Source organism: Mus pahari, chromosome X, assembly GCF_900095145.1.
Source record: "Mus pahari chromosome X, PAHARI_EIJ_v1.1, whole genome shotgun sequence".
Taxonomy (NCBI): domain Eukaryota; kingdom Metazoa; phylum Chordata; class Mammalia; order Rodentia; family Muridae; genus Mus; species Mus pahari.
Genome location: NC_034613.1, coordinates 115,688,063 through 115,699,010, shown reverse-complemented (window position 1 = coordinate 115,699,010; position 10,948 = coordinate 115,688,063). Strand labels below are relative to the sequence as shown.

The 10,948-nt window shown below is 39.7% G+C and overlaps 1 protein-coding gene and 1 pseudogene across 3 annotated transcripts; one reads left to right on the top strand and one right to left on the bottom strand.

Annotated features, from left to right (window-relative positions):
- Positions 1 to 915: 915 nt before the first annotated feature.
- On the bottom strand, positions 916 to 3,025 carry Tceal1 (transcription elongation factor A like 1). Of its 3 annotated transcripts, none has more exons than XM_029534318.1 (2): positions 2,716 to 2,826; positions 916 to 2,030 (listed from the first exon to the last, which is right to left on the bottom strand). In XM_029534318.1, exon 2 carries the CDS (start codon positions 2,001 to 2,003, stop codon positions 1,506 to 1,508), a length of 498 nt encoding a protein of 165 aa, XP_029390178.1. In that variant the 5' UTR covers positions 2,004 to 2,030; positions 2,716 to 2,826; the 3' UTR covers positions 916 to 1,505. The 3 variants fall into 3 exon arrangements, with proteins under 3 accessions (XP_029390178.1, XP_021044091.1, XP_029390179.1); XM_021188432.2 differs by having other exon boundaries at positions 2,720 to 2,820; XM_029534319.1 differs by lacking the exon at positions 2,716 to 2,826 and adding an exon at positions 2,938 to 3,025 and having other exon boundaries at positions 940 to 2,030.
- Positions 3,026 to 3,398: 373 nt separating this feature from the next.
- On the top strand, positions 3,399 to 10,350 carry LOC110314494 (annotated as a pseudogene).
- Positions 10,351 to 10,948: the final 598 nt, after the last annotated feature.

Genomic DNA, 10,948 nt, shown 5'->3' with positions numbered 1-10,948 from the left:
TTACACAATTTGTAAGACAGACATCAATTCCATAATTAGAATACCATCTTACGAATTTGGCTTCCTATCCCAGGTCTCAGTGACCTCATGTTTGAATTCAAGAAGAATTAAAAAAAAAAAAAAAAAAAAAAGAGGGGCTTTCAGATAAAAATCACAGAAAAGACCATTTTGGTTAGCATTTTAAAAATAATTTTGAGCACTCTTTTACTATATCAAAGTCCTAACAGCATTGTGACTATACATACTTGAGTATGTTTAACAGTAAAGCTGGAAGAATCCCCTTCTCCGTATGTCTAGCACTACAGCTGTGGCTCCTTAAAGATTGCAAAGAGCATTAAACCTTGCTAGGGGACATCGGAAACAGCAGGACCTAGGAGAAGGGGCAGCTGTACCTGGCAGGTAGGGCAGAGTACAGCAGAACAGAAGCAGCATGTGGTACCCATGTGGACTCTCATAGGAATTGTTGGTGAGCACAAGTGAGACACTAGCTATTAATTTTCCGTGCTTCAGCCAAGTCTATAGAGGTTGGGGGAGGGCCTACCACAAAAGAAATAGAGCTCAAAGCATCCTTTTCTCATTTACTTTCACAGCAACACTGTAAGGTATGTATGTCTTACTCCTATTTAACTTGGAAAATGTTATTCCTACTTCCCACTTCTATTTCTCCTTAAGAGATTCAGAAGAGGGACTGGAGCGATGGCTCAGTGGTTCCGAGCACTTGTTGCTCCTCCAGAGGACTTAGGTTCAAATCTCGGAATCCATGTGGTAGCTCAGCACCATCTGTAACTGCAGTTCCAGAGCATCCAATACCTTGTCTGACCTCCGCAGGCACTATTCACACACCTGGTATAGGCAAAAGACTCATACAAAAAAAAAAGATAAATCTTAGAAAAGAGATTCAGAAGAAACATTGGATTAACTTTTAAATTCTGATAAATATTTATTAAGGAGCACATTTTCTTGATAAGCTTATTAACAGGTTTTGATTTTAGGCTTGCTTCACATTTTTCATTATATTGTTTGTTGTGCAACATAAATAAAATGTATTCATCATGAAAAATGAAACTTTAGATAAAGCAAAATTAAAAAAAAATATAAAAATCACCTATTATCTTTACCACACAGATAACCAATGCTAGTTAGCTTTTAAGTATATAGTTTTTAGCTTTTCTTTGCATATTAATATATAAATGTGTTTTCCTTTTACAAAAAATGGGATGCTATGCATATACCTTTTGCTTTTATCACCTCACATATATAATGTACATCTTTCCATGCAAATGGATCACACTCAGATTTTAGAATGTCTAAAAACAAAAAACAAAAAACAAAACAAAACAAAACCAAAAACCCGTGCCAGTTACAAGTCAAACACCTGAAATAAAACTGCACAACCTGAATGAAACTGTTACAACTAAGATGGGAAAGGGCATATAAGAAGATGCAAACACAAGGGCCAGGTAGCAAATGCTATTATCAAGCAAAACAATGAAAAGTGGAGCACATTAAATGGGGTAAGGGCGGCTCCGTTTTGCCTTCCAATGCATTATCATCAGTTTGTTTCGTACTCTCTTCATCTCTTCCAACTCATCCGCTGCCTGTATCATTTCTTCATTACTTAAATTTCTGCCATGAATGTCTCCTCTGAATTGAGGGCGGACACGGGCCAGTCTTTCTTTGAAACTTCCCTCCTCTAGCTTGTGTTTGCCCACCCCACAGGGAGGTTGCTCCATGGGAATACGGTCTTCGAACAGGTTCTTCTGTGAGAGGCACTCCTGCGGAGGACGATCTTCAGACAGCAGCATCTCTGGGAGCAGCTCAGGTAGGAGCTCTTCAGGAAAGAACTCCTCCTCGGAGGACTGCTCCTCGGAGGACAGATCCTCCGAGGATTGATCCTCCTCGGAGCACTGATTTTCAGGTGACTGCTCCACTGCAGGCTGCTCTTCATCGATCTTCAGAGTGCTCTCTGGTTGATCTTCATTTTCACTGCGCGCGTTTTCCATGTTGAGAAGTTTCTTCAAGCAGTTATTCTTGAGACAAGAAAAACAGAATGGAGTCACAATACTTGGCGGGCTGGATCAACACCCCAGCTACGCGTTTCAATCCCGACCTTTCCCTGTTTGGGACGGGTGTCTTTAAATCTTAGCTTACTCAGAAGCTCCTGGGCTCTCCCGCCGTCTGCTGCGCAGTAAGCCCCCCTCCTTCCCTAAAGACCACCATTTTTCCCAGCAGGCCTTGCCACAGGCCTCTCCTGCAGTGACAGGGGCGGAGCAGTGAAGTCCGCAGACTGTTACCTTCTGTGTTCATTCTCAGACCCTGATCCTGTCCCACTGATCATCCTGTCCCTCCCTCTGTACTTTGTACCCTTTGAGGCTCCTAGGTGAGACCTGCAAATCTACTGTTAGCCGCCAAACAGGGTAGGGGGCGGGGATGGGGAAGAGAAACCGAAGCAATGACGCACACCCCTTTATGTGGGCATCAGCTAACCGCCCCAAAGACAGCTCCCTTGTGGTTCACCTTCCTCAGACCTCACGTGGAGCATCGTCCTTTGTACCCCACCCCACTCCCACGACCACCATTTTCTCTACCAAAACCGTGGGCGGGGGGCGGGGCTCGAGCATAGTGGAAGATCAGGATTCTGTCTTGCTGGTCCGATCCCACCGGTTAAAAGGCACCTCGGACAATCACCAAATCTAGAGGATTCAGGGAACTTACTTACTTCTGCTTTCCTTCTCGACCAAGGGGTAATAGAAAGACGGGGTCTGGACAGGCAAAAAGGACCAGGATGAGAGAGGGACTTAGGCAGACACAGGCTCCTGGTCACGTGAGGGGAGCGCGTCACAGCTGGGCTCAGATCCCTAGTAACCACTTTGGCGTCCATTTGCCAGCACTTGCCAGAATCTCCTTACCTCAGACACAGCAGGAATTTTCACTCACCTCTCTGTTTCTATTTGCTTTGTTGTTGTTGTTGATTACTAGAGAGGAGCATCTGGTTCCCCAGGATTCTTACCTCTTCCTGGCTCCCTTGTTCCCCAGGATTATTCCCTCTTCCCTCCTACTCACTTTCCACTCTCCCTCAGCTACTGAGGCTACAAGCCCCCACCTCAACTCCCACTCCCGTTTTTTGAGACTCTGCCCTGAAACTTCACTGTTTCACCTCCGTTTCACAATGCAGCATGGTGAGGTCAGACAATGTGACAGATGCGTGTAATCCCAGCACTGGGAGTGGGGGGAGTGGGGTGTGTGTGAGGAGGTTGGGGGGAGTGGGGGTGTATAAAGAAGTTTAGGATTGCCTCAAGTTGTAAAGCAGCCTGTTCTCCATAGCTAGTTCCAGGCCAGTCAGAACTACATGGCAATATTCCATCAATAAAATGAACTTTTTCAAGGACTATGGAGAGATGGCCAAGCAGGAGCACCTGCTTTCTGCAGAGGATGTCAGTGAGATTCCCAGCACTCACATGGTAGCTCACAATCATCTATAGTTTGGTTTCGGGGGATTCCACCTTCACAGGGAGCACATGGCACACAGACACACAGACAATAAAAAACATGTAAGATAAAATAAAAAACTCTTAAAAAGGAAACCTCAAGTACTAACATTTGTGCTTAATTCGTGTTCCCATCACGTTTTAATCTGTCATTTCCTTGGCAGTTACTTTCAGTTTTTCTTGTCAATCCATTTTTCTTTTTATTTATTTTTGAGCCCCTCCACTATATCATAAATAGAAACTCTGGAATGAATGAGTGCTCATCCGGCTCTAACCTCTATAAAGATTATAGTCTGTAAAGTATGTAAATATGATGATTCAGTACTTTGTCCTAACTTAAAATACTCGTGTCCATCTACAAACAAAATTGTCAAGAGAACTCTTGTATTTGTACAGTAGAGCACTTGCTGTGCAATGTGGTATTACTTTCTTCTCTATATCATTATCACTCAATAGTTGCTATTCATAGGAGAAGAAATAGATTTCATAGAAAACCCAAATTCTTAGTAGCCAGCTCTTGGTTTTGTGGTTGAAAAGACCTAAATTAATTTGTCAAACCAACAAATAGTTGATTCTTGAGATATCTGAACCTCAAAAGATAGATGCAGCAGACAGGACATTGCATACTAAACTATGTAATAATTCTGCTGACTACATACTTAGTAGCAGGATTCAAATCATGTACGCATCATGTGTTGTCTTTATAAATGGTACCTGTTTGGGGATGTACCTTTTTTATTATCTTTAATCTTTAGCCTACTTCTCATTTATCTAGAAAACATAAATGTTAATTTCTCATACAGATTTGTCTTCTAGAGAGGGAATGCTTTTTTTCAGTTTTGTCCTTCCAGGGTAAGTGGCCATCAGATTTATGAGGGTTCTGAAATCTACTTTTGCTCTAAACCTGAGCCATTTTGTGATGTTTCTGAATACAAACTCATATTTGAAATATAAGATCTGCAAGGATTTTGAAAGTTTTTGGACAGAAATCCACATGTGAAATATCCAGTTTTATGAGAGTTTTGTCGCTTTCCTCAGCATCTGATTTAGTTTGTACCAAAGTAGAAGTTAGTTTACATGTGTCTTTAAAACCAGGTTTACCCGTGCTTTCTTTTATCTTTCATGAAGTGTTTGTTTTTCATTTGTGTGGTTTCTTTTTTTTTTAAAGAGAAGTCTGTTTCATTAGTTTATTTATTCCTGTTGTTATTCTCCTTACATTCTGTGACAAACACTGTACAGCTTATAAGACATTGCACTGAATTTTTGACATTCAATGTTCATACATTACTGATTATTTTCACTTACTTTCAGTTGGAATCTGACTCCCAGTTGTTTACATGCATTACTGACTGCTCTTCCAGAGGTTCTGAGTTCAAATCCCAGCAACCACATGGTGGTTCACAACCATCTGTAATGGGGATCCAATGACCTCTTCTGGTGTGTCTGCAGACATCGACAGTGTACTCACATACATGAAATAAATAAATCTTTTTTTAAAAAAGAAATACATGGAAACTTCTTCAGTCTGGTGGTTCCTCCTTCTTAGCTAGAAGACAACAAGGTAAAGGCAACCAAAATATTTTCAATATTCACAGAAGCATCACAATTCTGTGACTATGTTTACATATCTCTTCTCCATAATGTTACAAAAATGCATAAAATAGCAAAAATAACCTTTAGCCTTGGAAGGTGCCCTTGATACTGCGGAAACTGATAGAATTTATATTTGATTATTTTCCTTTTCCACCTGTGAGATACAGTGAGCGATCTTTAGTAGACTTTCTTCCTATGGCTTGAGTTCTTTATCGACAAAAGTAGATACAATAATGATATCTACTCTGTTGGATTGGTAAGAGGAGTAAAGGAATCAATGAGTCAGGATATGTATAGCACTTGACATAGTGCTTAGCATATAGAACATGTTCTGTAAGTTATTAACTCTAATATAGTAGGGATAATTATAATAACATGACATATTACCAGTAATAATCCAATTCTTCTTTTACTTTAAATATCGTTAACCAGGAATGGCAGTGCAAACTCTAATCCCAGCACTCTGTGAGGCAGCAGTAGAAGCAAACACAGAGGCAGGCATATCTCTGTGAGTTTGAGGCAGGCCTGGTTCACATAGAGAGTTCTGAGTCATCAGATCTGCATAGAGAGACCCAGTCCAAAGCGGGGACGGGAAGAGGTGGTGGTAGGGAAGGATTTACAATAAATATTTTAACCAAAGGAAACCCAAACAATCACTCTAAGTTCACTTGCTTTTGGTTGACTTTAAATGTCACAACATTTGAAGGTCACACTGCTGAATGATATGAGTCTCCCACTATTATTGCTGTAGATAACACCTCTGACGTGTGAATTTTGATAATAACTGTTGTTCAAGTTACTTTTCAGGGATATGAAGGCCACTGTCACTGAAAATAATTCTTGAAGTGATTCTTCGCCTGAGCCTGCAGATAATGACTAAAACAAGGTTTGTTTGTTTGTTTGGTTTTTGTTTTTAAAGCTTGTCACTTCTATGTTCATCCTGTATGTCTCTTTTTCTATCTCAACTGTTGGATTTGATTTCTGTTCAACTCAACACAGAATCATATTAGCTGCATGAGAAATGCATTGAGGGGCTGGAAGGATGGCTCAGCAGTCAAGAGCACTGACTGCTCTTCCAGAGGTTCTGAGTTCAATTCCCAGCAACCACATGGTGGTTCACAACCATCTGTAATGGGGATCCAATGACCTCTTCTGGTGTGTGTCTGAAGACATTGACAGTGTACTCACATACATGAAATAAATAAATCTTTAAAAAAAAGAAATGCATGGAAACTTCTTCAGTCTGGTGGTTCCTCCTTCTTAGCTAGAAGACAACAAGGTAAAGGCAACCAAAATATTTTCAATATTCACAGAAGTATCACAATTCTGTGACTATGTGTGTGTGTTTCATAATACCCCATTTTAGACAACTGGGGGGAGGGTGTGCCTCAGTCTCCAGACATTTATTTCTTCTTATCTAAGGACAAAAAAGAGCATGAAACCTGGACTGAGTTTCTCCCCCACCCTCTCAAGGTGTTAGTCTCTTCTCATTTTGTTGATATTGCAAATAAATATTTTTTTTTCTTCTCCCAACAACTTGTCTGTGTTTCTTCAGGTCCCCTTTCAGACATGAGTAAATGGACTCAGGCTGAGTAACAATATTAATTTGGCCTATTCTTCATGTGATACTTTATGCAATCCGTATATAATTATGGTGCCTCAAGGCCTAGTTTTAACGAGTTAATTTACCCCTGAATTAATTATTTCAGTTATTTCTAAAATCACATGTATGTTCAAGGGTACTCCTTACCGGCTCCTGAGTTGGTGAGCATGTTTTGATGTTCTAGCAGGGGTACTCAGGTACTCATGCAGTCTTAACCAAACAACAGTCTTCCTCTTTTAGGGAGGGTTGATTTCTTCTGCTGAGTGTACCTCTTCAGGAAGGAATCCACATGGTATGGTGAGGAGTTAGAGAAAGGACTGAAGAAGCTGAAGGGGTTTGCAACCACATAGGAAGAACTACAGTATCAACCAACCAGACCCCCCAGAGCTCCCAGGCACTAAACCACCATCCAAAGAGTACACATGGAGGGTCCCATGGCTTCAGGTGCATATGTAACAGATCAACTGAATAAACCTAGGTAATTGATGAGACGACAGATTTTTACATCCCCCTGAATTTGTAACTGTCTGGACAATACAGCATATTCTGCTTAATATGCAGCAAAAATCCTCTTCATTCTATTTGGTCTACTATAGACACTAGATATCTGTCGATGCCTAGTTTGTAGTATTTTTTCTTTTCTTAAAATAGTTTTCTTACACACAATATATTATAAATATGTTTTCTCCTCCTTTGCACCTCCCAGTTCCTCCCCACCCCCACCCCCACATCTGGATTCACACTCTTTCTGCATCCCTAAGAAAACAAACACGCTTCTAAGGAATAATAATAAAGCAAACTAACATAAAATGAAAACAAACAAAATTGGAATAGGATCAAACAACCAATTTGAAAAAAATAGAGCCAAAGAAAAAGCACACACACACAGAATACACACACACACACACACACACACACACACACACACACACAGAAACATACAGGACTGCACACACAGGAATCCAAGAAAAACATACAACCAGAAGCCATAATGTATACACAAGATAAGGTAAAATATACAGTAATAGTAGTAGTAGTAGTAGTAGTAGTAGTAGTAGTAGTAGTAATAGTAATGCCTTGACTTAACATTATGAAGTGAGACAAACCTCTGAAGCTGCTGCTGAGTTCATTTCTGTTGGCCATCTACTCCTATGCACGGTATCTACCTTTAGGAGTGTTTTGTTTCAAATACTCACAGAAGGAAATACGGAGACAAAGTGTGGAGCAGAGACTGCCCCACCTGGGGATCCATCCCATATACAGTCACCAAACCCAGACACTGTTGTGGACAACAAGAAGTGCTTGCTGACAGGAGCCTGATACAGCTGTCTCCTGAGAGGCTGAGCCAGAGCCTGACACATACAAAGGTGGATGCTTGCAGCCAACATTGGACTGAGCATGGGGTCTCCAATGGAGGAGTTAGAGAAAGGACTGAAGGAGCTGAAGGGGTTTGCAACCACATAGGAAGAACAACAGTATTAACCAACCAGACCCCCCCCCCCAGATCTCCCAGGCACTAAACCTCCATCCAAAGAGTACACATGGAGCGTCCCATGGCTCCAGGTGCATATGTAACAGAGGATGGCCTTGTTGGGCATCAGTGGGAGGAGAGGCCCTTGGTCCTGGGAAGGCTCAATGCCCTAGTGTAGGGGAATACCAGAGTGGGTAGGGGGAAGGGGTGGGTAGGTGGGGGAGCACCCTCATAGAAGCAGGGGGAGGGAGGATGGGATAAGGGGCTTCCTTCTGGAAGGGAAACTGTGAAGGAGGATAACATTTGAAATGTAAATAAATAAAATATCAAAAAAGAAAAGAGTGTTTTGTTTCCCCAGTGAGATTCCCTTGGAGAAAACTAATCTTTCACAGGTGGTTATCAATTAGAGATAGCTTATAGGATTTTATTTATTTATTTATTTATTTATTTATTTATTTGGTTTTTCAAGGCAGGGTTTCTCTGTGTAGCTCTGGCTGTCCTGGAACTCACTCTGTAGACCAGGCTGGCCTCAAACTCAGAAATCCACCTGCTTCAGCCTCCCGAGTGCTGGGATTAAAGGCGTGCACCACCACGCCAGGCAGGATTTTATTTTTAATACCAAAGCACACAAAGGAATTCCCTTCAAACTGTAGTCAACTGGAGACCACTGCTAGTATATAATGCAACCACCCTCTGCTTTTAAAATAAACTATACACTTTTGTAAGTCATTTAAATTATTTAATTACTTTTAAAAAGTATGGAAGCTTCTGTTTTTCTGAGAGGTAAATACCTTGTTACATCTGCTCTTTTTGTTCTTTGAATCCAGATTCTGTTATCCAGAATTACCAGCTACATAGTATTCATTTAAAGTCTGCTAACAGTACAAAAAAAAAAAAAAGATAAAGTCAGGAGAAATCTCAGCATAAAATTTTGACTCTGTGTAAAAAGAGTATATTTGTCTTATTGTGTGAGGCATCCAAGAGTTCACCCCTGCTAGTCTGTTTCCCATCCTCTTATTTCTAAGTGTAGCTTCTCAGGGTGGGAACGAATGCTTTCTGATTTTGCAGTTAGAAGTTATAAAGGAAAAACTCGTTCTCTCCAATGGAGTCTCACTGGGTATATAAACCACACTTAAAGACAGGTCCCATGACCAGTAGTAGAGGGGCAACACAAAACTAACTTAATGGTTTTTTTTTTTTTTTGAAGATTTTCACCTCATAGTATTTGGGTATTAAAAAAATTACTGGTCTTTTGTTTGTACACTGTTGTTTCTGATTTAGTGTTTTTATGATTCTCTCTCTCTCTCTCTCTCTCTCTCTCTCTCTCTCTCTCTGTGTGTGTGTGTGTATGTGTGTGTGTGTGTGTGTGTGTGCATGCGTGTGCGCATTTCTTTTTCTTTTTTCTTTTTTAAAATAATCTGGTCTGTTTGTTTTATTTGCCTGTGTGTTACCTAAAGGGAAAAAGAAAAGAGGCATGGAGGTTGATGGGTGGGGAAGTGGGGAGGATATGGGAGGAGTTGGTAGAGGGGAAAATACATAATATAAGAATATATAATTGTCTGAGGTAAGTTCCAAAGTTATAAAATTTACTCATGGTTAAAACATGGAATGTTGAAGGGTAAGATAAAGAAAAACCTGTTTTAATGGTAAACTCTAGGAACAAATTGTTCCCATGAAAATATAGGTGATAATAAGTTTGCAAAGTGCGATGTAACTCTTTTTAATGTTCTCTCCACAGGACCAGTTACATTAAATGAGAATTTGACTATGCTTTCTTTGTTTGATTGTATTGGACTCTAGCCACATTTTCAAGATGATGAATCTGTAATTAAACAGACAACAGAAATGGGAAAGCTCTGATAGATCAAGAGATGAAGAATGGCATTCTTCTAACAATAATTTTAGGAGGATCTTCCATGGGACCTATCAGTGATCCTAATAGAGCTACTTTTATTCTCCAGTGCCATGGAGATTGTGACACTTTATTTCTCCTAAGGGTTGTTTCTCTCACTGTTTTGCAATTAAAATCACTGGTAAAAGCAGCCAATGTAATCTTCAAAGTCTATGGAGGTATGACACACAGTTCATGTCAGCAAGAAATGATGGATGTCAAGCAATTTATTGATATACTCGTACATCAAATTAATTGTTGCCATTACAAGGCCTTATGTAGACTTACACAAGCTTCAATGTAGTAATATATAAACTTTTCCCTGTACCTGATCTTAAAACGTGATGTTTACAGTGTTAAAGTGTTTTGCAAATGAATACCAATGATAAAGACTAAATGATAATGATTTCTCTTTATAGGGAATGTATGATCTTTTAAGTTTCTATACATATATTTGTATTATAGGATCCAGAATGTACTAGTATCAAAGTAGGTGAATTAGCTAACTGCTTCCTTTCAAATATAAATCAGCAAAATAAAATACTGCTACCAGATTTTTTATTACATGATTTGAAAATTACTAAAATGTTTTCTGAAAAAAATCACTCAGGGCTAAACAAGTAGTTAAGATATAAGTGACTTGTTAGTTATGTAGTTTAGACTGTGACTTTAATTCACCATTGCTTAGTTACCAGTGTCTATAGATTTTAAAATGCATTCACGATGGTCGGAATGCCTAACTTCTAGATGGTGTATGAGGAAAAATGTTTTCAAATACCAAAAAGGGTATTGCTCTGTTCAATTAATGTTTTTTTATTTGACCATGATTTGATACTTCTATTTAATATTTTTTCTCTTTTTAAGGAAAAGTAGTATGTTCTTTCTTGATTTTTTCTCATAAC

Coding starts and splice junctions, on each gene's coding strand:
- Tceal1 (XM_029534319.1), bottom strand. CDS start 2,003: ATGGAAAACGCGCGCAGTGAAAATGAAGATCAACCAGAGAGCACTCTG.